Consider the following 27577-nt stretch of genomic DNA (forward strand, 5'->3'; position numbering starts at 1 on the left):
TATCTTTGTCTCGATGAAATGGTTTAGGACTAAAACAACAATTATTATAATAAACTCCTGGACAAAATTATCGCACCACTTGATTTTTAGAGATTTTTTTTTAATAAAGATAAAAAAATAAGCAAACTTATAAGCATTGTTAACTATGCATTATTAATTAACAAAAACAATTATATTCTATTTAACAAAACGAGATTTAAGTAACTAAATTCAATACAAGGAAAAGCATCGATTTTCACTAACTTCAATTTTGATACAAAAATAAAACAATAGACCCATAATGAATTCTTAATAACGTGTATTGCCACCTCTAGCTGCAATAACCGCTTGAAGTCTTCGCAGCATTCCTCGTATCAAATTATGAAAACTTTCCTGCGGATGTATTCTCACTCCTCACGAGCAGCATGTTCCATGATAAAGCATAAACATAGTTTTTGTCCCGTTCTGCTTTTTATACGAGAAAAGATATTATAACTGTTTTAACTGATATTTATTTTTATTTAAATTTTCTTGACAAAATAATTAGTGGTGCGATAATTTTGTCCAGGAGTTTAGTTCTAGACTAGTCAAATGATTTTGGTTTTCATTGTTAAGGACCTATTAAACCCTTTTAGGACGTAAGATCTTTCAATAATACCGAAACAGTGTCATGCGATTCGGGACGAAGGTCCGAGCCCGAATACCAGTTTGCAACCGAATTTATCCCCGTGGTAGATAGTAAAGAGCACAGATTTGGATATTCTGATTTGGTAAAAAAATTTGTTTATTCTTGCTTTGCTTTATTTTTTTTTTGAAATAGCACAGTACTTAAATATATAATATTTTCGAATTATTTTAAAATTTAGTTCTAGTCTAGTTGAGCATTTGCGGCACGAAAACCGGGCCTGTCTTTGGAATCGAAAGAATGCGATAAAAATTCATTTGTTCGACAAACGTTTCGGAGTAAATTTGAATGTGTCTCAGTAATGTTTACGTGTGTGCATAGTGCGGATTTTAAACTTATTTAAACGAAGAAGTATTACCGGATCAACGTCTATAGGGTGTTAATATTCGAGGGCCACCATTGGAGATATCGCATATTATATTTATTATTTCTTGTATTAATCCATTTAAGATAGCCCTTAATCAAGTAGAGTTAACGAGATCTCAATGGTGGCTCTCGTACCTATAACAGCCCTTATATAACAAGTAGCCAAATATTTATAAATTTGTCGAGTTAATTTTTTTAAAGGTTTATACCTGAAAATTTGGTTCTATACTGCATAATCGCCTAGTATACGAAGCAAAAATCTTGAACCACTATTACATCAACTACAATTTGGTTTCCTCTCACAGGAAAAACATCAAAGTCAATTGGCGAACTACGTCTACGATAAGGCGGAAAACCTACGGCTCCAAATCGATTCCCTACAAAAAGACTGCGAACTGAAGGACCAAACCATCGAGAGTCTGAACCAAGAACTGTCGTCGGTTAACGGGCGCCTCATCGATTTTGCTCAGCAAGTTAAAGAGTACGAGGAAAAGCTCGCGGCGCAACACCAAAAGGTCAACCTGTTGGTCACCAAGGTGCAAGAGGAGCAAAAAGAAAAACAGAAATTGAAGACTCAATTGGCCGCGGTTAATCAGAAATTCAGCGTAAGTATTTTGTCCAAGGAAGCATAGAGTGCAGCTTCATAATTCGGCTTAAAAACCGTGAATTAAAACTTCATTATCTGACTAATATTATTCATACATACTATTATTATACATCAAAATAAAATATATTAATATTATATAAATTAAATGGATATAAAAATATATTCGGATACAGGAATATACACGGTGTAAATAAATAGATAAGCGAAAAAATTCAGGGGCTGATTCTTGGGTAAATTTTAAGTAAATCTTTTGAGATACCGGATGGTAAAGATCGAAGAAAAATATATGTTTTTTTACACTACCTGTGAAACCCCTGTAGATATTTTAGTAATATTTTGTATGCATTTTCTAGGCCATTATCAAAAGCCATTTTCTGAGGCTCACTATTTTTTTTAAATTTGTATCAGTGACGTTCGTGCAAGGTTTAAAGTAAATATTTTTGATGAAAAATATAGTACACCACTGTTTAGTTAATTTTTTAACCTTTTTTGTTTTTTACTTACCTTTCAAATAATGTATTAACCTATTAATCTGTATTGACCTGTTAAATGTCTGCTGATGATTGTCAATTCTTGCCATTTTGTTTATGGTTTTGCTAACGAAAATTCATTGCAAGCATCTAGAATGTATGCTGAAATCGACCCTCAACAAATAGCACCTCATCATTGAACGCCTTCATCAAAGACTACGAGAAACTGGAACTTTTCAATGAAGAAAGCATGATTGTAATCGCCAACCCGATATTAGAACACCAGAATTGGAGGAAGCAGTACCTAACCTAATTGATGAACCGGACACTAGTACTAGAAAAATTGATCGGCAGCTACATGTCAATCATATGACGGTATGGACTATTTAAAGGATCAGTGATATTCATATCATGTACAATGTGTCCAGGCTCTATTACCACGAGATTTTCCTAGGCGTCTTGAATTTTTTCGTTGGATGTTAGAAGTTCAGATTCTGTTTACCGACGAAGCTAATTTTTCCAGAGAGGCAATCATTAACTACCATAATAACCACATTTCGGCGGATGAAAATCCCCATGCCATAGTTCAAGCTCATGACCAACAACAATTTTCTTTAAATGTATGGGTTGGAATCATTGGAGACCACATTTTCTATTACAGAGATTAAATTGGGAAACATACACTCGTTTCCTCCTTTAAGACATACTTCCAGGACTTGGGGCGGTACCCCTAGATGTTAGAAGAGTAATGTGGTTTATGCACGATGGGGCTCCTGCCCATTTTAATTCATTAGAAAGTCGTTATTTGGACGAAACATATCCAAATCGTTGGATAGGCGGTCCTCAGTTTTGGCCAACTCGGTCACCAGATATGAATCCACTAGATTTTACCACATGGGGTCATTTAAAAACTTTGGTGTACAGGATTCCGGTATTGGATATTGATGACTTGAGAAATCGAATCATTAATTCATGTGCCGTAATTCAAAATTCTCCCCGAAATTTTTATCGGATTCGTCGACAAATGCGGCGACGTATAGATTTTTGCATAATGGCATATAATAACACGTAATAGATTTATGAAGATGGATTTTATTTTTTTTATCGAATACGCAACCTCGGACAAAAGAAAGTCAAGAGATCAAATTTGCTCAGAAATAAATGAAAATTACAAAAACAAAAAAAAAATTAAAAAAAAAGTTGCGTGTCATATTTTTCATGAAAAATCTTTAGTTTAAAGCTTACACGAACGTCACTGGTGTAAATAAAAAAAAATTAGTGAGCCTCAGAAAATGCCTCTTGATGCATAGAAAATGCATACCAAAATTTATTAAAATATCTACAGGGAATTTACAGGTAATATAAAAAAACATATTTTTCTTCAACCTTAATCACCCGGTATCTCAAAAGTTACGCATTTTTAGGACGTACGTTCATATAAAGTTTTTTTCTTGAAATTTGGCCCAGACTCAGCCCCTGAATTTTTTCGTATTTATTTATTTACACCCTGTATATGGATATAGGACGCCTTAAGGAGACTACATTTTCAAACGTTTTTCGTCTTAAATTCCTTTAAAAATTTTACTTAAAACTGAGAAATTTATTTGCTGAGTTTTTCGTTCAATTTAAGAAAAACTATACACGTTTCCTTTTTTTGTCTAAAACAACTATATAATTCAGATATTATCCTTTCTTTATACCATAGATCGTTAAATTCGAAATGGAGCAAGAGCGTGAGGAGTTGCAACGCGACCGTAAGTCACTAGAGCGGGCCAACATGATGCTCGAGATGCGGGTGGCGAATCTCGAGAGCAAAAATCGTAAACAGGGCGAGGTGATGACCGAGCAACTGATGAAACTGGAACGGGCCGCCGCCGAGGCGAAGAAAAACCAAGAGTTAGCGGTGTCGTGTGCCCCCACGGAACAATCAGACCACTCTAATACTGACGCCCGTTTTATTTCAGTTCCAGACCCAGAAACACCTAAAAGATTTGCGCAAGAGGGCGCATTACACCTACAGATAGAGAGTTTCGGTAGGGCCGCGGATAAAGGCGTTTCGGCGTCTAAAAACTCGGTAAATATGCGTGTGTTTTTTTTTTAGTTGTATTATACCGGTCCGGCATTCTCAAATTTACTTATCATAACTAATTATTTAAAATGGCAGCATCATAGTGATTATATTCAAAACAAACTAAAAAAACTAATATATAAATTTTATGAGTTACGTAATATACTCAGTAAAAAAATAATAATAAATGTGTGCAAAGCACTAGCTGAATCATCCCTAAGCTATGGTATAATATGTTGGAGTGCTGCCTACAATGAAACTTTAAAGCATATTAATATTGTACAGAAATATCTTTTAAAAGTTATTTTATTTAAATCCAGATGTTTCCCTCCAACCTTTTATTTGAACAATTTGGAATATTTACTCTTACCCAACTTTATATTACAAATGTACTTAGATTCTCAATTTGTACTAATCTTTTAAAAAAAATTTATTAGTCATAATGTTAATACTAGAGCAAATACACATCAACATCTAATAATACCCATCTAACATATATAGCTCCCAAATTATTAAATATGTTGCCGGAACAATTTAAAAACAAAAAATATTATACTGTAAAGAAAAAATTGTACTCATGGATTAAATATAACATAAATTCAATCAAGCGCGCCATTAACTTCCATTAAATTATAACTAATTGGTATTTAGTCAATTTAATATTTTTGAATTTGATAATATTATTTAAGCAGGTATATGTTACTATTATTAGTGTTAGGTTGAAGTTCATTATGAACTAATTATTGATGAACTTGATGTCCATACACACATTATGTCCATTGTATGCATATTACATCTCATAATAATTGTAAATTAATATGTAATTGATTGATTAAATAAATAAAATAAATAAGTATAAGTCACAAAACGAGAATGATAACAGTTCTTCTACTTCCTCTTTTACTAACTAGTGCACCATCCTAATTTTTTATTCTATAATTTTGTACCCGTATGAACTTACATCTCGATTCATCCAGTGTTTAATCCCGCTTAATTCGAAAATCTGCAATGCATCGTGCAAAAATTTTGGATTAATCATTATTATCAGAAACAAATTGAGAATAAAATTGTTTTATTGTATTTTCAAAATAATACGTTTCTTATGTTAAAAATTCTTTTTAAAAATGTCTTTTCCTTATATTTTGTCAGCTTTTTTCGAAGATCGTTCTTTTTATTTTCATACAACCTTTTTAGCTGTTCCTAACTTCGAAAGTTTAGCATAGGGGCTTAAGTATTAAATTCAGCAATTTTTTTCCATGATTTAACTTTTTCTTCTAATCTAGCTCTATTCGTTTTTTTTATCCTTCAATATTTTATTTCTTGACAATTACCATTAGAAATTTTTATTTTATCTAATTTATTATCTTGATCAGTCACGCTAATTAAAATTAGTTTAAGACGGAGCGGCAAAGCTAAAGGAATTATAAAACACAGAAACTTTCAGTTTTTGTTTGAAAGGTGGATCACAGAAAAAAAATGCTATTTTTTATCGGAAATACTGTAATTTATTTAAGGTTATTCAAGTATGGTGCATTCCGAAGCGAGTGGAATTCATATAAGTGCAATTCACGAATTAGACTAAAATGTACAGTAATGGCCAAAAGTAGATGATAGACAAATGGTTTTTTAAAAAAATCAAAGGAAATAAAAATTCTATAATAAAGATATTTAAGTATATTATAGGCAACATAAACATGTATAAAAATAATGAAACATTCTTTAGAAACAATCACCTAATTTGGTAAGTAATAAGTAATAACTAAATATACGCTGGACAAAAGTAGACAGACAAATTTAAAAAATAACCAATACTCTTTTTTTTTCGAAGTATTTTTTTTTAAATTAAAAACTAAACTATCTACAATATTAGTATTTTGTAAAATACCCATTATTGTTTATTACAGCCGTTCGAATAATTCACCTTTATTTGAATAGTTTGTAATAATATCACGATCTACAATTTCCCATAAATTTTCGATGGGATTAAGATCGGGTGACTGGGATGGCCATTTTAAAATTGGTATTTTTTCTTGTTCGAAAAATTGCTTCATAATTTTGGAGGAATGCTTCAGGTCATTATCTTGCTGGAATTGGAATCTCAATGGTAAATTGTCATCGACATGGGGCAACATAACATCTCTGAGAATATCCCTGTACATAAACCTGTCCATTATGCCCTCTATGCGATGTAACGGGCCCATTCCATAACCTGAGAATCAACCCCAAACCATCACTGATCCACCTCTATGCTTAACTGTGGGTTTTGTGTACTTGGGATTCAAACGCAGGCCAGAAGGAGGTCTAAAATATTGAATTCCATCGGAATTAAACAAATTAAACTTCGATTCGTCGCTCCAGCAAACACGTTTCCATTCATGTTTTGTCCAGTGTATATGCTGACGGGCAAATTCCAAGCGGGCTAAGCGATTCTTTTTTGAAAGCAATGGTTTTTTTGCTGGCCTACATGCAAATAGATACTCTTCTACCAACCTTCGTCTTACAGTCCTTGAGGACACATTACAAATCCCTAGAGCCTGTAATTCTATCTGAATTTGACGAGAAGTCATGAAAGGGTTATTCTGGCTAATTTGTTTTAATTTGCGTACAGATCTAATGTCCATTTTTTTTGGTCGACCAGATTTATTTTTTGGCTCTAATGATCCTGTCCTTTCATATCTTTTGATAATTGCCCAAACAGCTTTTCTTTTAACATCAAATCTACGAGCAATATCAATTTGACGATCACCCGCGCGATATGCATTAATAATGCGTTGTCTTAAATCAAGAGAGAATCTAATTCCACGTGGCATGTTGCACCTTGAGTTAAAGAGAAGCAATACTATACTAATTTTATTTTATAGATATCTAGACAAAAAATAATTCCAAAATGGTTTTTGTCTATCTACTTTTGACCAGCTATATTTATATTATTGCTTTATCTGATAGAAAGAAAAATATTTAACTGAAATTTATTGGTATCTTTTTATAGACCGCCTTACAAATAACAATAATTTAAAATCTAGGGGACCTGTGGAAAAATCTTTAAACAATTATATGAAAATAATACTTTGTCTATCTACTTTTGGCCACTACTGTAAATAAGGGTATTAATGACCCACTTGATAGTTTTTAGTTGGATATGGCACAAAATAAAACTACAAGCCTTTTAATTTTTTTTTTATTTCTGTATGGTATTAAATAGTAATGTTATATAGGGGATATTTAAAGAGTATTGGAGATTACATTTTAGTAACTTAATTTGATTTGAAGTGTCTTGCTTTGTGTTAACATTGTTTTTGTATTTTTTATGTTTATCATTTCTGCAACTATTTGTTTGTTATTATTTTAAATATCCATGACCTCTTAACCTCTTGAAACATTGGCATAAAAAAAGTTTAATTTTTTTGCCTAATTATACCTAACCATTGACTTTTCTGCTCTACTTTGATGTATTTTTTAACGTATAACTTCGTCACGAGACGCGAAAGTCTTTTACTGTTTGAACAGACTTTCACAATCAATCATAATAACTGTTGTGTCGTTGCAGCTTCCGTCAACACCGGACGGGCAAAACTTGTCAACATTCGAACATTTATTGAGCAGCAATATGAGCGGCGACACGCAAATGAAAATCCGTTCGAAGTTCCTCTCGGTCAAGAAGGATTTCGAGGCTCAAAAGCAAAAAATAGTGACGCTAAAGAGCGATCAACTAAAGGCGTGCGCGATCATCAAGAACATGATCGCATATCAGAATAAGGCCAAGGAGGAGATCGCCGAGTTAAAGAAGGCCAAGAAAGACCTGGAGAGGGAGTTGGAGAGTGTCGTTTCGCAACCTCAAAAGGATAAGGTATGATCGGGTTTAGTGCATTTTTTTAAAAATTGAAAAACCATCAATTTTGAATAAATTAATAAATGAGGAGGTTTGGAACAAAACCGAATAAATCCATTTTTTACAAAAATTTAGTTAGCGGCGAATATTGGTTCATCTTGCTGAATTACATCATATCAGCTAAATATTGGCGTGCAAAAACGAATAAAGCCTACTTAATTTTAATGGCAATATTTATGTTTTCATGCAAAACCAAATAAATCCACTTTTTGTTCAAACCCGAATAAATCCATAAATACATTAATTCTATTTCAAATTTCTTACTTTATCTTATTATATAAATGTATAATTTGAATAATAGATGGCACTATCACTAGCGATGTCGTAAAAATGTAAACATGCGTTGTCAGCCATTTTGTCGTTGATTCGCCTCTGCGTGTTTGCGCGCATGGACTGGGGCAACCATGTGTTAGTCGGTACAGTAAGTAGTGTAAACATAAACATTGAGTGCGGTAGTTTGATTGATGTGGTTGAGTTGTAGTCGTGCTGTATATTATTTCTGGTTTGAACTGTTCTTTTAGTGGCTTTTAAATAAAATAAATACAAGCTGCAGTAATAGATCCTAAATAAAAAAATACGGACGAAGATTTGTTGTGAGATTCAGTAGCTGTGGAAGAAGCCAATCAAGGGAGCAGAATAAGAGAAAAAGCCCCGAAAAAGCTAAGAAGAAAACATAAAAGGTAAGATTAAGTATAAAAGTTAAAAAAAAAAACTGTCCAGGCAATTAATTTTTTTTTTACATTTATTTTATTTTAAATACGAAAACCCAGATCCAGATCTAAAGAAATGTAAGCGTCCTTGTTTATATGATAATAGAAAGAAGAATAAGAAGCTAGCTGTATAGCGTACCAAACCACAGTGTTCAAGATGTAAAACTTTGTCATATGATAAGCGTTTTTGGTACCGTAAGAAAGAAATCTATTAAAGATAACCCTTGACAAAGGGCTGCAAACTTCTTTTTAAAAATTAAAAAGAACAGATCAGCAGAGGCAGTTTAAGTCTGCAGGACTTTTTTCATGGCAGCAACAGTTGTTAAAAACTACAGGTTGTTTACAGTATGTAAGATTGTTGACTCAGGGGACTGTACTAAACAGCAAAGAGGAGGTGACCATATTTCAACAAAAAGTTTGGACAAAAGGCAGAGAGTACGCGAATTCGTTTGTAATTTGCGTGGCACTGAAAGTCATTATAATCGAAAAATTTCTAAGGATTTATTTACCTGCCCATCTAAGCATTCAAAAGTTACAACGTATGTATAATGAACAGGCTGAAAGTAAGTACCAAGTTGGCTACCACATGTTTAGAAAGGTTTTTCTAACAAAATTTAATGTTGGATTTTCGTCCCCGGCTTCTAATACCTTTTTCCAATGCACGCGTCTAAAGCATTTAATTAAGTGTGAAAAAGGCCAAAGATAGAAAACCAAGTATATGACTGAATATCAAGTTCATAAAAGAAGAGCAAAAGCCCTTTACGAACTTGGTAAACAAGAGCCAGAAAATTCCCTGACATTCTGCTTTGACCTGATCCTTGGAACTGGATAATACAATCCAGATTATATTGTTCTGCAATGGATGTGGGGGCTAGAACAAAAATTCCCATTTGATTTATATGTTAAATTTTTGGCTGTTAAAGTATTTGCCTGAAAATATCACAAAAGTTTGTATCACCTACCCAGTAAGAGGCCACGGTTTTATGCCAGTAGATAGAGTTTTTGGGCGACTTGAAAAGATATTTAAAAGTAATTTGGACAGGAGTGGAGAAGTGACGAAACTTTTTTGTGATACAAGAATCTGTTATGTGAAAATAAACAAGTTGAACATACTGCGGATATAACTCAGGAAGAAGAAGAACTAAGAAATGAGTGTGACTGTTTAGAAGAAAAGTTTGCACTTCTTATTTAAATACACCGTTGGTTTTGCCATAATGTTTCTATTTGTATTAAGAATAACACTTTTGTTAATTTTTTCTAATAAAGTTGTGAGTAAAATCAAATGAATCCAGTTATTCTTTGTACTAAATTTTTTTTTAATTTATATTCTAGCAAATGCTTTATCATGATTTCTCTAATAGTGCTTGCTAGTAAGAAAAATAAAAAAAAAATACTACTTTTCTCGTTACAGAAAAATAGTATTTTCCCAAAAAATCATTTTTGGTGGATTTATTCGGTTTTGCTCTAAACCTCCTCAAATAATAAACTGGGATCTTTAAAAAAAAACAGTGAATGCGCCAGGAAAATTGTTTTTCTATGAATGCTACTCAAAGTGGATTTTATGTTTCAATTATCTAATTCTATCTCAATTGAAGCTATTTTATTTTTTAAAGTTAAGTACATGATCAACGAATATACGAAATATATGGAGACGAAATATTTATTATTCTTGGGAATTCATACATAAAAAGGCCTTATTCCAAATGTCTAAAATATAAAAAGTTGAGATGTCAAGGAACAATTTACCTGAATTCCTAAGGTTTCCCTTTAACGATCCAATATTTTTTCTGCCACAGTACTTAATTTCTCGAGCCCAGGGACTAATAAATAAAAAGTCCAGGCTTGTGCAAATTGGCCACTAAAATATAATGGATTAATTTAAAAATTGATAACTGCACGTCATTTTTATCCTTTTTAATTATAGTTTGCAAAAAAAATAAATTTATATATTCTTAATCAAAACTAAACTTGTTTGAGTACCTTTCCTCCAATTTGTACGGCGTTTTATCGTTATCTCTTTTTAACATTGTAATTTAGTGCATTGAAGAAGCAATATATTGAGTGAAACGTCTCAATTTATGTAAATTGGGGCATTTTTTTGGAGGACTCAGAAGCCAATCAGTGTATGTAATTTATCTATGGAAATTGAGCTTGAACAGGTTTACAGATAAAACCCCTAAGTCTTGTTAAAGTCAATGAGTGCTGATGAAGCTTGATTTGACTTATCTTGAAATCTCGAAGCCTCAAAACGCGGTTGTAAGTTAGAAAAAAATTAACTACCCTTGACTTATCATTAGAAGAGATTATCAAAGATTTCCTTACTTTATTAGTGCATCAGTGAAAATAATTACTAATTAAACATCTAAAAAAAAATAATACAAGGAATTGTTATATTACACTCCAGTATAAAAATAGACTCGGATTACCTTCAAGAGTATTTAGAACATTATTTCAAGCACTACAACTGACTCAACTTCTTGGAATAATACTCGATCATCTAGTAATGCAACTTCCAAAATGGAGAAGCGCGCATTGACTCAGATTATCCTCAATCGTCTGGAAGATCTCTCAGAGTACTTAGAAAATTATTCCAGGCATTCCAAGTGACTCAGATCCCTTGAATTAGACACTCAAATTATATAGACTTGCACGATCAAAAAATAAAAAATTAATGAATTAGGAATATAAAATTAAAGAAATTTCCGGTTAAACCGGAAATGACAGAAAACTACTGAATACGTCAGCCAATCCCAATTTGGGTGCTACACCCATTTACCAAATTTCATTTTTTTTATTTAAAAATTAAAAAAGTTATAGGGGCGAACCACTTTCTTAAGGCACTTTGTATACTATACTATACTTTATTGCAGTAGCTGTTATCATATTCTGTTTGGTACCTAAAGAGTCTATAACTGATATATTTTTTTTTCTAGGCATCCATCCCACTTCAAGCCATCAAGAAATCCGAATTGAACGTCGAATCATCTGTAACGTCGCCGGCGAACGAGGTAGATGTTCCTTTAGATAACTTGCGCTTTTTTTATGGGAAGTATCACTTCCCCATTTAGTTGCTTGCTTTTTGCTTGTTTTTTTTTTGCTATTTTTGAGCGCATGCATGTTAGATTTATTTAAAAACTGTCACTGTTATCACATTGTTTTTTTTTTTTGGAGCGTTTTAAACCAATGATTGTGTTATTTCTTTTTCGATTTAATTGCAGAACGGAGGTAGCGATTCAACTTTTAGGATTATTATACGAGGTGTACGGCGTTCGTTATGTATTTGCGCACCAGGATGTTGAGTTTATTTAAATCATTAAAATCGTTAAAACTTTAAAATTCAACGACAATTGTTTTGATTTGTATTTTTTTTTTACTGCTATAATAAACTTTTGAAGTATTTTTTTAAAACAAACTTTTATTGGGAGAAACACCATTTCGCTTAACATAACTTACAAATCATAATACCTACTTCCGATGGTCTTCTTATATTTATATTTCGAAATACCATGTGCGCTCATTGAGACATTCCGAAGTTATTTATAACCGAGGCGTACGCGTTTAAACGAGGCCAAAAAGCGTCCAGTCGGGCCTCAACTTACAAATCGTTTACGTTTTTTGTGTCGAATGTTGGTTATAAAGTGACATTTTTTTTTTGAATGCCAACCTAGTGGGTGAGGTTCTGCATTGCGCTTTTTTTTGTTTGTTATTGCTTGAGATGCTCTTTAGCATTAGTTTAAAAGTGGTATAAAGGTAAACGCTTTTTTTAGCTGGGTTTTTATGCTTCTTCTAAACGCCTATCGATATTTTCCTTAAAGGGAGAAGGAAGTTTACTATTATGAACTTCTTAAGGGGATTTCGGTGATATATGAAAGAAATTCCAATTTATTAGTGAATTTGGAGTTCATTTATAAATTAAAAAATCGCCCTTTAACTGGGTGGTTTTCCAAGTAGGAATTTAATCCAACTTCTTACCTTTTTGTCGGAGGAAATTTAAGAGGGGAAAATGATTGGGGAGGAATTAATGTAAGTTTTAATAAATGGTGAATGCACTAAAAAAGATCTCTCTAAGGCCAATGTTTTATATAATTGACAGTTTAAAGTTTTTTCATTGTATCTCTTCAAACATCAAATATATTTTTTTATGTGTTTCTTAATAGTCCATTCTTTGAGAGCAAAAATTATAAAATGTAGCGGTATTGTAAGACAGCATCTTATTTTATGTTTTTTGCGAAGCTGAACACTATTTTGATAATTACTTTTTAATCAACAATTTAATTGTTTAAATGTAAATAACTCGAAAAGAATTAATCATATTGAAAAAATGTGTTATTAAAAAATATTTTCCATAAAATGGCTTCTGTCCCATTGTTTAAATCTTCACGAATAAATTTTTACAGCGATGCAACATTACTGCAAATACATTGAGGGTATTAATTAATTGAGTGCCGATAATATAGGATGTGATTCCTTGGGTGATTAAAAAAAAATTATATCAACAAAATATATCCTAAACCTCTTAATTTTCGAGCTACAGGGTGTTAAAGTTTTAAGAAAAAATATGTTATATGTACACCCTTTTTAATCACTAAGGAGCAGTTTCTGATGTAATAGATATTTTAAAATTTTTACCAGTGACGTCCATAGACATAAATATTTTTGAAGAAAGAAATTATATGCCACTGATTTTTCTAAAATCCAAAATTGTTTTTGAAATCCTTATGTATTTTAAAACAAATAATGTATCTTGTCTTAATTTCATACGACGCACCGTTTTCGCGCAAAAAAAAATATCAAAAACGTTTTGCTTTCTTCAGTTCAATAATTGGGACAGCTTTTAATATTTTGTTGTTGCAATTTGGTAGGTGCCTAATCATACCCACAATGCGTGGAATTTCTACTTTTATACCCGCAATGCGTGGCATTTCTACCTTTACCAGTATCGTTCACGTTCACTTGATGTTGAATATCTAAATTTTAAAAATGTAAGCATATTAAATGCTTTTGAAAGCAAACGAAATAAAAAATATGTGTGCCTGAACGTGTCATAGTTTTTGACGTTTCTTTTCACAATAAAATTGATCTCATAGGAATATCTGCAATATTATTTCTTTTTTATGATCACCCAAATAATCACATACTGTATTATCGGCACTCAACTAATCAACACCCTGTATAAGCAGATATGCAGTTATTCTAAATCTTTTTGTTTTTTAATTACCTCATTAAAAAGAACTGCTTTACTAAATGCGAATTAATTAAAATAGTAAAAATGCCACGTAAGAACATTATACTCGTGCTCTATAGAAATGGCCATTATGCAGTAAATCCTTATTTGTTTTCATTCAACTTGAAATGTGTTGCAAATTTCGGTACGTACCTAAGGACCTCTTTTGTTGCACAATTAATGGTCCACATTTTTTAATAATAAATTTTATCGATATATTGAAAAAAATAATGTTGTACCTTGCTCTCAGCGAATGCCCTATAAGCAGTTGAATTAATTATAATTAATAACTCTTGGAAGGAAAAATCAAGGCACTCAAATGCCTGGAATATTATTCTCATTTAGCTTTCTAATTTATTTGGTACTTTTGAAACAAATGTTTTTTTTTCTACAATATCTTCTACTGCCTGGAATTAAAAACAAAATGAAGGCTTTTCTTCCAGGCTTCCATTTTTAAAATTTGAAGCTCAACTACCTGGACTAAATGCCTTTATTTTAATTCCAGGCAGTTAGAAAAAAAAGGGAACTTCTTTTTTAGAAAGTAAATTTTCTATTCAACTGCCTGGACGGAATAAAAGAATAACTGCACTTTCCTAAAATGAGAAAGAAAGGAATACCTCGAGACGAAAGCCTTCTTTTATTAGCATTCATCATTTAATTAATCTCAAACCTAGGGAAGAAATTTTAGAAAATCCAGACACTGTTTTAAAATTTCTTCCCTCAATTACTTGGGAATAAAACAGTGAAAATTCCATCATGGTAAAAGTTGGCAAAAAAAAAGTTGGTTTCAAAAACCCTCGAAATATTTTTCACCTTATTTCTTTGTTATTTAAAAAAAAAAAGCCACGAACAATTTCAACCAGGAGGAGGGAGGAAACTGATCAACAATAAAACAAAAACGGCGAACGAACAACTAAAAGATTCTAAAATTTTATATTATTATTGTTTTTAAAGCGTATTAGAGTCGCCGATTCGTCCCTTACCCGCAACCGTCCGTCCCTCCGCCTCCTCCCGATCCTCCGGCCCCTCTCCTCCTGTCTCATTGTTAACCCCTTGTGTTGTCCTGTGTGCAGGGCGGCGACCATATGGACCACGGGTACGACGACGGAGCCCGAGAGTGCCCCGCGGGGCGCCGCGATTTGCCGAATGTCGTTGTGGACAACGAAATCGTGGACCAATACAAGAGGCTCGTCTCGGAACTAGAAGCCAAAATTGAGGTAAGGAGAATTTTACTTTATCTCACGATTGTGGTTAAAGTTGGAAAGTACATACAAACTCTTACCTTGAATTGTTTAAAGTATCTTTCGGTGCCAAGAAGTTTGTATTTGGATTTTGATCACTAAAATCTGAGATATCTACTAGTGTACGAGAGGTGTCGATTCTGTTAAGGTCAGACTCTTATTACTTTAATATTTTAGCTTCTATTGGAATTATTTCATTGAGCTTTTCACTTCAAATTATAAAACCCTTTAAGAAAACTTATGTGATAAGAATGACACGATTTGGGGCAATAGAAGTTGATATATTCACTAGTGTACAGGAACTAGATGATTAATTTCCCTACAGATTCTTGTATTATATAAACTTTAATATCACTTATTCAAAAACACATGATTTTCATAACTAGAAGCGGAGAAGTTCACTAGTGTACAATAAGTAAATGATTCTGTTTAACACAGGCTCCTCTGCATTAAAAAAAAACAATATATTTCAGTTTCTATTTAAGGGATTTTACTAATATTTTCAATTATAGGTAATAAGGCCTTCAAAAAACTTCACGTAATAGAAATGAAACAATTTTGTCTACTAGAAGCTAAGATATTCACTAATAGTCAATAATTCAGCACATTCTAAAAGTCCGCCTAAAAAACACTACCAATATTTTTCATTCAATGTTCCAAAACCAATACAAACCTGTCCGGATTATCTTGCTGAGTGGACCTAATAACTGACAACATTGGAACATGGAAAAATCTGGAAAGTTCTCCAAACTATTTAACATGAAAAAGCTAGAAGTGGTGTTTTGTGGGTAAATTGGTCAATTTCTGAAGAAAACTATTTGTTTTTAGCAAAGGTTTCGAATTGTATTTAATTCATTATTTAATTTAGGGCTCTACAATAGATATAAATAAATGGTGTTAAAAATATTTCATAAAAAAATTGTAAAGCAACATTTATTTATGTATGTAAATGACAATATGCATGTCATAGAGTTCCAAGAAGGAGTGAAGAAAAAATTATCAAAAACCTTTACCGATGTCAAAGTTCTTTTGCGTTAAATTAAAATTTGTGGTAGTTATTCAATGTTCCTGTTCAGGCTTTAACTTTTAACAACCCTTTTCATAGAACCTATGGTATTCATAACCCACTAGGTAGGTATATGTGATTGCTAAATAATTTTAACTAAAATATACTTAATATAAGGGTTAGTCAATTAAAAAGATCTGTAGCTTCCTGGTGTAGGGATGTAAAGTTTGTTGGTTGTTTTGTTGAGCAAGTTATGAATTGTTAATTTTACATGTTTAAAATGTTGATAATTATCAGTGATCAGTGGTTGTTTTTCTTTGTAGTAGTGAGGTTGTGTTATGCGTATACTTACGATATATTGGCATTGGATGTCCTTTTTTTCTTTTAGTTTTAACTATTAATATAATTAGACCAATAATGAGTTAAATTATCTTTTCCTGTATCATTTTATAAGAGGTATATGGACGATGTCCTAATGTCTACTGGGGTGATGACGAGGGTTTTCTAGTTTTTCATTTCACCGAAGACTATTAGATACTAGAGTCATAAATTTAGGACAATGTACTCCTCCTAGATTGGTATCATAAATCTATATTTTCAGAGAGATTCATAAACTATTTTTCGAACAAATCAACTCAAACGGAAATTGTGCAATATCTCTTAAGCTAACAATTTCATGAAAAAATTTCAATCAACAATTTTTAAATTAAAAATAATTAGCTACCTTCCCTTATTAGGAAAGTACTAGTATATATGTATAATGGTAGCCACGAAAAAGCATACCTGAGGATTCAAATAGTTCAATAGTTTTCAATTGGATTAAAATAGTTTTTTTGCAGCAATCGACCAATTTACCCGCAAAACACTACTTCTAATTCCCAATATTTGATAACCAATTCACAAGAATAAAAGAAAAGCTTTTTTCCACGATTTTAAAGTGCCAAATCAAATAGTGCTTTTTGTTAGAATTCTGAAGATATTTCTGGTTTTCCTAGTAACAAAAGCTTAAAAATCAATCCCTAATTCCCTGGAATGAAGTAATATTATATTTATCTGGATGAATTTTTCTCAGGTATTTAGAGAAAATATCAATTTAAAAAAAGAAGCTTTGGAAAAACTCATTTTTTTTCTTTCTGTAAAAAAATTATACTTTCAAGAAATGTTAACATATTTCAGGCACTAGAATTGTTTTTTCTAGAAAATTACCACTTTCAATCAATTCAACTTGATCTCAACTGCCTGGAATGGAACATAGGAACATTGAATCTATTGTCCAGGTACTTGAAACCTATTCGGATAAATATTTTTTAATTGTACCACTAAAAAAGAAGATATTTCATCAGTCAATTCATTCAATTTTTTTCTTGAACCTATGCGACTTTACTTCACCTGCCTGGAAGGAAATACAGAATCTATCTCTCATTTTTTGTCAACCGCAAACTCAACATTTTTCGCTTCGTAAGTAGTTAAAACTCTAAAATTAAGCCTCAACTGCCTGGAAAAATTAATATATGTGTTTTTTCTTGATTTTCCTATATTTTTCGTTAACACAAATCAACTGCGACTGCCTGAAATAAAACAAATATTCTGAGACACCATTTCAGGCACTCAAAGTCTGTTACAAGGCAATACCTTAACTTTACTAAAAAAAAAAACTGTTCCCGACAACTGTTTCAAGCACTATCGAAAATGTTCTACTCTAAAAATTACTTTCTGGCTAAAAGTAAATTTCCTTGTAGGTCCTAGTAGAAACCCTTAAAGAAAAGGACTCACAGATGCAGTACATCCGTAGCCAGTACGACGAGGTGCTAAAAACCCTGGAAGAGAAAGAAAACCGAATAACCGATTTACAAATCGAGCTTCTAGCGGGGGGCGATAAAAATTACAACGTGGACAAGTCGATGTTGGAAAAGGGAGATTCTGGGTCGGAGAAGCACAGCACCTTTTACAAGCAAGAGATGGAGGAGAAAAACAAGGAGATTGAAAGGTAGGACTTTATTAATTTTTTGTAACAAGTCACGATCGTGGTTATTGTAAGTTAACGAACCAGGAAGCTTCTTAATATTCTTAGTATAATAGCCTTACTTAATATTCAAAAATTCAAATTCATATGTTACGCCTTCATACAAAGTATTTATATAAAGAGTATAAAATTTTATACAAAGTATCAAATTTTAATTTCTAGTAAAGTCGAGATTTTAGCTCTCCTAAGACATGTATCCTGGACTCTAAAATGAGTGTCTTATTATATATTAACTAAAATAGAAAAACACAATTTTAGAATGATACCGAGAATATTAAAGAACTTAGACAGGGTATGTAAGTATGTCGTAATTCTATATAACAGTATTGCTTTTCACCAAGATTACATTAATTTTACATTGCAGACATACACATCTACCCACATACAGTACCGATATAAGCTTAACTACTAATTCCAACATACAATACTTAAACGAAAAATAAATTTAAAAAATTAAATCTTGTGCGATGATGCCACATGGTAAGCCTGGATAACCACCGATTCTTTCAAAAATCCTCAATTTTATAGATTGCACTTTGCATAGGAAAGATTTAATTACTTGGACAAATCTTTTAAACTCGAACATTTGAATATTTCTAGGATTATATTGAAAACAAAAATGGGGCATTTGACACTCTATCTATTATGAGAAAGTCTGAGAAAACTTAACTTGATATTGGGTATTATTGCGGGTCAAATAGTTATAAATATCCTCTTGATTAATGCACTTTCTTTATATATTTGAGACATAACAAGATGTATAGACCTGGCAATGTAAGTAAGCAATTTTCATTAAAGTTTTCAGACACTTGCTCCCTGTAACCCTTTGTTAAACAAAATTCTGATTACTTTTCTCTGAAATTTAAATATTCTCTCTGTATGTCAAGAAGATATATGCATGAGTGGTGTAGGTAATTCATTTTTAAGGAACCTGATTAAGAAAATATTTTTTGATAATTTAGCAGCTAAGAAATCGTGTGACCTACTACATAATAAAATTCAACCGAAACCAAGAAACTTCCTCTTTCTCTTACCTGACATATTCCTTCCTATGGATAAATAACTTCGTTTTAATTAACTTTGTAGCAAACCAATCACTAGCACCTTCCTTTACTTAACCCTGAGGTACCCTACATGTAATACTACTCATACTCGAGCACTTACCATTCACAATAGATTCAAGATTTAAGAAGCTCAATACTTCCAGGATCAAAATAATATTACTAAAGCTTTGAGATAGGGAAACTATGAAATAAACAGTCAGATGCTTTTATTAGGTCGCAGAAAACTGCACCCACAATGTCTCTACATTTGGGTATTCATTTTCAACTAATTTTTTCCAAAAAATTTTATGGTTTAATCAGATTTTCGGTACCACAAGTAATGCTTCCAAAATCGAACAAACCTTTCTAAAAATTATTTATTTATAATTTTTCATTTAAAATTTTTTCAACTAAAGAAAATAGGACATCAGTTGTGGATTTTTTATACTTTATTTAGGTTTATTGTTTTTTTAACTATAATTGGAGCTATGCTAGTCATATTTATCTATATGTAAGTAGATTAGAATTAAACGTAATTAAAAAATAATAATTTCCTTAATTATTAAAATTATTTTTTAATTACTTTAATTGCAGAAGTAAAAATTATTAATAAAAATTTGGTGACATTTCGACAAAAATAAATGATAAAAACAATTAGAAAAACTGCACTAATTAAAATAATTTTTTCATCATTTTCGGATATCTGTCTACTCTTAATCTTTTTAGCTATACATTATTGCTGAAATATTGATTTAGCTTTTAATAGAGTTAAATGGGTACACCATATACCCATTATAAACCCATACATTTTTAATACCTGATTTATTATATGGGTTAAATGGGAATTGAATACTAAGTCAGAATCAATGATTACTCTTAAAATGTATTAACTTTTTTAAAAAGTCGATTTTTCAGGTTAAATACCGAGCTGAAAAAGTGCACTTGCTACCTGCAAGAAATCGTTAACAAAGAACTCTGGGAGAAGAACAGAGAAATTGAAAAACTACATAAAAAACAGGAAAGCTCTTCGGAAGTAATAAAATTGAAAAAGGAATTATCTTTCAAAGAATCACAACTGAGATTATTGAAAGATAAAATTGACGAACTGGGCTTGGACATTAAAATACCCGCCGGCGAGGAGGGATTGGAATTTAAGGATCTTTCATCTCCCAAGAGGAATATGCAGAATATTAAGGTTTTACAGGTAGGATCTAGTAAGAAATCTGAAATGTTTGATAGGGATTTAAATAGAAAAACTGGATAACTCCTAGTAAGTTCAGCCCTCTCCCAGATACAGTACAGCTAAATAAATCTTAAGACACCGCAAAAAAATATATATTGAACTCTGCCGCCGTCAGAGGCGTGCCTTTGTTATTAAGTGGTTGGATAATATAAAAAAAATCTTAATATTTTCAATTTAGTTTTTCTTATAATAGTTTTACAAATAAAATTAACTTTGAATATTTTCATCAGTTCTATATTTTTTTTTTTGGTTTAACAGATTTAGAATTGATACAATTAAATGTATTGTTGTAAAACTTACATGGGTTATAGTTTTAACGCTATACAATATTTTAGGTTAGGAATACAAATAATCATGTATTTTAAAGATAGGGGTAATTCTCCAGATGTGAAGTTTAAGGATAGGGTTAATGAAAAACTCTTTTTTTGGAAAAAATAATTGAGAAAAAAATACTTTCTAAGAAAATTATTTTATATACAAACTCTATTTTATTTCTCGCAAGCAAAGCGTATCGCCACGAAAATTGCAGTAGTCGTGCTATTTTTTATCGCAAATAAGTGAAAATTCAGTTTTTCAAAAATAAAGCCACTAAGTTTTGTAAAAATGTAAGTTTTTTTGATTCTATACAACTTTTCATTATATAGGTTCATTTAAGTTCATTCAAGTGAGAATAAAACGACTATACTGTTCTGGTAGAGATGGGTCTTTGGAGACATCAATTTTAATCCTTTTTAGGATGATATTGTAAAGATATTGTGAGCTGATAGTTTTGCTGTAATGTTTTTTAAAATAAATTGATTAAAAACCGTCATTCTTGAGTTAAAATCACGATAACTTTACACTCAACTGTGGTCTAAAAACGCCCCGAAAGTTTTTAGTTATTGAGAAAGAAAGGACATCGCTTATAACCGTGTATGCCCTTTCTTAGTGAAACTCACTATCAAATTATAACAATTTATAGGGAGATCAGTAAATGGTCTCAAAATTTCTCCTGGGACACCCTGCTAATTGTTCAGTGTATATAATTGATTTTTTGCTAGTTTTTGCCATGTTTTTAAAATAAATGTCCGAATGCGGAATGATCAATTTGCATGTCAAGTAGAAAACTGGCTGTTTATGCTTCTTAATTTGCTTAATCTACACTCCTGCTAAAGTAAAAAACATTCTAATTATAAATTTCTTGTAAGGATCAACTGAAGGCGGCCAAAGAGGAAAAAAGATTCTTCGAGGAGCGCGTGACCGTCTTGGAGCAGCTCGATCAGGAAAAGGAGGACCTTCGAGTGCAGTTGGAGCGGAGCGAGCAGCTGCGCATCGAAACGAACGACGTCTGCGCTGCGTTAAGCTCCCGATTGGAGGAACTCGCCGTTTTCCTGGATTCGTTGCTTAAACAAAAATCGGTGCTGGGACTGTTGGGTTCGGCGAAGAATCGGAAACTGAGAGAGATTATCAGTAGTAGTTTGGATATGTCTAGGTAAATGACGTTTTTGACTGATAATGTCCCATTTATTCTTTGTTTTATTCCTAGATCCTTTAATATGAGCCAATTGGGAAACCCGGATCAAAGTTTAGCGCAGCTCTCCAACATAACGGCCTTTTTAAATGGTTCAGTGTTTCAACAACTGAGCCTAGCCGACGAGGAAGCCTTAGAAGACGTCGAGGGGCACCTCAGCATCTTACCCGACAACATATCGTTAACTTATGAGAATCATTTGTACAAAAAGAGCAACGAAAACGAGCGAGGTAAGAAACTGTCTTTTTTCTAGTTTAATCTACCTGAACCATATGTAATTAATGAAAATTCACTACTGGCTATGGACTAGTGATACTGCTCACAAAAAAGACAAGGTATTATTGGGATTTAAAATTTTTTTATCGGTTTATATTGTGCTGCTGATTATTGCTGTGCTAACCAATGTTTGCCTTTGAGAAGTCCTTGATCTGTACAGCTGGAATTTTTCAACTATTTTACTGTCTGGACATTTTAATATACAGTTTTCGGACACTGCTTCATTTGCAACAATATGACTGACTAATTTAATTAAATGTTTTAATTTACAAATGCAGGTTAAATCTCCAACTCGTGCGTCACAGTTTTCGTCTCCATTAATTGATTTTGTTCTAATGTCTGTCACACCATTAAATATCAAATCTCAATAATTTCGCTAAAAGAAAAGGTTAGTAGAATTTTTAGTTCATCAAACTAGAATAGGGTTAAATAAGAATGTAATAATACGTCTTGGGGTGTTTTACAATCACTGGACCCTTTAGAGCAAATGAGATGTTCACCATATCATACCATTTTTCATGTAATGAATATTTTCCACAAAATATTGCCAGTGAAAAAAGTTAAAATAAAAAAAATTAAAAACCATAGATTGAAAGTTAGTATAATCTAAAATAATAAATCATAGTGTAATCTAAAAACCTATTTACCAATAATCGCCTCTTTCATGCCAATTTTAATAATTATAAGTCAATTTACAGAAAAGTAATTAGGTTACCCAAAAGTTTATATTATGATAATTGCCTTGCAAATTCAGCTAACAAACAAAAGGAAAGTTGGACAATTATTAATGGTATTCGCAAAAGCAATCCATTTTCTACAAGCATAATGATTTTGAGCCATATCCCAATCTTATCAACAAATTCTATTGCTCTGTAACAAGAAAATTAGCAAATAATTCCCCAGACCCGCTCAGTTTTCTCTTAGGCCAAAATGTCTACACCAATAATGAATTTTATTTTGTTCCTATTGAATTAGAAGAACTAAAACGGATCATCTCAAATTTTACAAATAAAATAAGCTTGGGAGAAGATGTTTGTCTATTAGATTGTTTTTAAATATGCCTGATCATGTGCTGTTTTTTTAATCTTTCATGAGTATCTGGTGTATTTTGTTCCTGCCTTAAATTGCCAAAAGTTACTCCTCTTCACAAAAGTGAAAGTTTGGATGATCCTTCCAACTACAGACCTATATCTTTACTGTTGAATCTATCCAAAATTATGGAGAGTTTGGTCGTTTTAAATAATTTATTAACTGCATGATTGCGAGAACTACTCTTCAAACACAAATACTGCTGTTTTTTGGTTTTAAGAGGGTTTATATTCAGGGATTAATGATTAAGGAGTAACTGCAACAGCTTTCTGTGATTATCACTATGACTTCAGGAGTGTGGCCCTTTCATGGTTTAAATCTTACTTATCCAGTTAATATCAAAAAGTTTGCATTGGCTCACGTCAATCAAATGTGTTAGAAAATAATTATCAAGGTCAGTTCTTGGCACGCTTTTATTCCTAATTTTTTATAAATGATCTTACATTTCTAAATATGTCCTGGAAATTCACTTTATTTGCTAACTTGCCTGCTGGTCAGAATTATTCTATGGAATTGTTCTGACCAGCAGGCTCTAACACAAGCTGTTGTCTTTGATCTTCAAAAGCTAAAATCCTGGTGTTACTCAAATATTCTTGTTCTGAATTTGATCAAAACCAATGTTCTGTCTTTTAGGTGTAATCTTAAACAAGTCATCCTTCAAAGTATTTCCATTGACTGTAGCTATGTGGAAAAATGTCTGGGTAATATTATTGATGAGACACTTAGTTTTAAGCCTCATATTGAATTTACTTCAACAAAAAAATCTGCATCTGCCTGCGCTGTAGTGATAATTCTTGCCACTAAACTTATATAGACTTGGATTTTGCTTTGGTTGAATTAAGTCTAAATTATGGAATTTGTTTTTGCAAATTTTGTAGCCAGTATCTAATGAATCCTCTTTTTGTTCTCCAGAAGAGAGCTATTAGGTACATCTGTGGACACATTGTAGACCTCTGTTTTAACAAGAAAAAATCCTAACTTATTTTAGAGTATTTAAATTATTTTAGAGACTCTGTCTCCAATCCATAAAAATTATAAGATGTATCAATTTTTTTTTTCAAATCTTATTAAGAACTGTATCAATTTTTTTTCCAAATCTTACTTTGACGTTTGCCCTCTACTGGGTTATATAAATTATTCATTACAATTAAAAATGGATATGTGCAAACACTTCAGGTAATGAGGAAGTGATAGCGGCCTTACGGCAACAGGTGGTAAACCTAAAGACCGAACTGCAGGTACGCGACAATGAGTTAAACCGTCTACAAGGTGACAGAGAAAGCGGCGTGGACAGACTGAGCGACAGCGACGGAGACAACGGTGCGGTCCAAGGGTTTAATTTGACCCCGAAAAGTTCGTCGGGTACGTTAAAGGCCCTACGGAGCGAAGTGAATAGCGAGAGCGAGGCGTGGAGCGAACCAGACCGAGCAGTTTCCAGGTAGGTTCGATATGGTGTTAAAGTCAGTTTCCAGTATATACAGAAATTTACCGTCTTTTAGAGCTCGAATTGGTCTAAATCGTTCTATACCCGTCGCCCACATTCCCGGATCCCGTTACAATCATGGTGAATCGACCGAGGACGAGTTTTTCACACCGTCGAAAAGGCGCAGCACCTTAATAGAACTGAGCCAGGACGTGCACAGGCTGCAACAAGAACTCGACTTAAAATCCGAACAATTTGTCGAAAATGCCGTCATCTACAGGCAGGAGTTGGAAAAGTTACAGAGCGAGGCTCAAGAAAGTGGAGAGAAATTTGCGAGGGCGGAGGTGGAACGTGCGGCCGCTTTAGAAAAAGTCGCCCAGTTGCAACGCGAGTTGGATTTGGTTAAAGAGGAATGTAAACAGTCGCTGTTGGGTAAAGATAAGGAGATGAACAACAAGATTAACCAGCTGGAGATGGAGAAACAGAGGATTATGGAGGAATCTGAGGCCTACGCCAAGCAGATGCTTGAAGCTCTTGAGAAGGTAAGAGTTGGCAGCTTTTCTTTAATTGCATAATCTTCTTAACACTTTTTGCTGAGTTCAGGTCAAGGCCCTTGAAGAATACACTAACCATATGGAGACAAAACTGAGGAAAGAATACGAAGAAAGTGTAATCACTAAGCTGAAAAATGCTGAAGAAACGTTTGCTCAAAAATTGAAATCTGTCGAGGAAAAGTGCGATGCAGAACTAAAAATAGCCCAAGAAAATATCAAGTAAGTTATGGTTGCCATCACGAGTACTCGTATTTTATTTAATCTGAGCGGTTTAGTTGAGACAATTTTATATACACTGTGTCCCATTTTGGATGAGATTGCAGGGTATCTCGGTCATTTTCTTTAGCTTTATAGCTTTGCGGTTTTCGCGACTCTGTATCATATTTGTTTCTGAAATACAGGGCGAAATCGAGAATGTTTACTTTCCATCCACGTGTCAATTCCTCAACTTATTATTTTTTAAATGGAACACTGTGTATTTTAACGTCAAATTTTTGCATTTTTTTTCCTGAATACATTAATATATCATAACCTAATTCTTTTAATAAATTTTATCCTCAAAAATCAGAAAAATCAATATTTCTGTTTGTGTTTTTATTAGTAGGCCATATATTCTTTCACACATGCATAAAAAAATTTCTGCATGTGTGAAAGAATAGTTTATTGCATTCATGGAAACTAAGTCACAGATCAAAACAAATCAATAATGATGGTTGACGCTGAAACATGGAATTTCAAAATTTTTAAAAGTATGATATGTTTAAAACTTTCTAACGAAAGTGTGGAAGCAGCGCTGTAATTATATTTAAAGAGGTAAAGAATCAGCTTATTTTATTACGAAATTCAAAAAATAAAAAAGGTCTTATTAGGTTTCCAGAAAGACGTCAGCGATCTCGGGCTACGGTTTTCCGGTTAAAATTCAATCTTTTACATTATGGCTGCTATTCAAAACATCATGTTGAAAGAAATGAAGTTGGCGAAATAATTGTTTTAGCGTGTGTGGAAGCAGGATCTTAAATTTCCTGTAGAAAAATAGAGGAAGAGGTAGGAGTTTCAAAAACAAAAGTGCAAAAAAATTTAAAAAATCGACGATCGATAGAAAATTGACGATCCACTTGAACGATTGGAATTTTCAAATCAAAACTAATGAAGATCTGGATTTTGAAAAAAGGTATAATATGATCTGACGAATCCCATAGAAGCAGCAGCGGCATATTTAGTAGGGTCACCAGATTTAAGTATTTTAGACTTTTTTGTATGGTCATACTTAAAAAATCAAATTTATGCAAATAGGCATACATTTTATTTTCAAATTTTTTATAGATGATTTCCGAGCCTCAACCGAAGAAGCATTCAGAAACTGTATGTGGTTTTTTATTTTCAACATTTTTAAATTTATGTTAAAAAATTATATTTTGAGTTTATTATTAACTTGACTTATGTATTTAGAAAAAAAAATCCAAAAATTTGACGTTAAAATATATAAGGGTGTTCCATTAAAAAAATACCAAGTTTGTACCCAATATTAAAAACAGTGCTCTAAAAAGTGATACAGGGTTGCGAAAACCGCAAAGCTATATCTTAGAAAATGACAGAGATACCCTGCAATCTCATCCAAAATGGAACACAGTGTACAGTATACTTATCATGAATATAAATATTTTAGAATTATACAAGAAGAATACGCTAAAGACTACGTGCGAAAATCCGAAGCAGAGAAACTAAGCAAAGAATTGGCCGACCTGAAATCGGAAGTCCATTCGTACGAAGAAACCATCATCACTTACAGGGAACTAGAAACCACCGTCCAACAATACAAGAAGCAAATCGCGTCTTTGCAAGCGGACCTAGATACCACCACCGCCCTCTGTTGTCAGTTGGAAAAAGACAATGCGGAAATTGGTCAAGAAAAGTTGCACTTGAAGGATACTGTATCGCAACTGAAGGCGAAATACGAGGAGCAAACTGCCGCGTTGCAAAAGCAAAAAAGCAACTTGGAATTGAGGGTGAGCGAGCTGGAGAGTTGCAATGCCGAGTTACACAATAGACTGATCAAGGCGCAGACCAGTCGTTTTAGTTTGGGTTTGAATGCGACTTTGCCGGCTACTATTGCTTCTGCTAAACCTTATATAAGGTAAGAATCTCGAGGATTTTGATACTTTTGCGTTTTT

At 32.5% G+C, this 27577-nt stretch overlaps 1 protein-coding gene across 5 annotated transcripts in view; it reads left to right on the plus strand.

Annotated features, from left to right (window-relative positions):
• The window catches only part of LOC126743894 (centrosomin), an 88828-nt gene that overhangs the window by 58098 nt on the left and 3153 nt on the right, over positions 1 to 27577 (plus strand). For 3 of the 5 annotated variants that reach the window (XM_050451151.1, XM_050451147.1, XM_050451148.1), the window contains 14 exons: positions 615 to 749; positions 1336 to 1635; positions 3813 to 4181; positions 7723 to 8022; positions 11708 to 11782; positions 15072 to 15215; positions 17985 to 18232; positions 20227 to 20515; positions 21742 to 22025; positions 22080 to 22294; positions 24606 to 24867; positions 24929 to 25394; positions 25456 to 25625; positions 27073 to 27540. In XM_050451151.1, coding sequence (XP_050307108.1) covers positions 615 to 749; positions 1336 to 1635; positions 3813 to 4181; positions 7723 to 8022; positions 11708 to 11782; positions 15072 to 15215; positions 17985 to 18232; positions 20227 to 20515; positions 21742 to 22025; positions 22080 to 22294; positions 24606 to 24867; positions 24929 to 25394; positions 25456 to 25625; positions 27073 to 27540 — 3725 coding nt within the window. The remainder of the gene's footprint in view (positions 1 to 614; positions 750 to 1335; positions 1636 to 3812; positions 4182 to 7722; positions 8023 to 11707; positions 11783 to 15071; positions 15216 to 17984; positions 18233 to 20226; positions 20516 to 21741; positions 22026 to 22079; positions 22295 to 24605; positions 24868 to 24928; positions 25395 to 25455; positions 25626 to 27072; positions 27541 to 27577) is intronic. The other 2 variants (XM_050451150.1, XM_050451152.1) reach the window with 2 other exon arrangements.

This window comes from Anthonomus grandis, chromosome 13 (genome assembly GCF_022605725.1).
Source record: "Anthonomus grandis grandis chromosome 13, icAntGran1.3, whole genome shotgun sequence".
NCBI classification, from domain to species: Eukaryota; Metazoa; Arthropoda; class Insecta; order Coleoptera; family Curculionidae; genus Anthonomus; species Anthonomus grandis.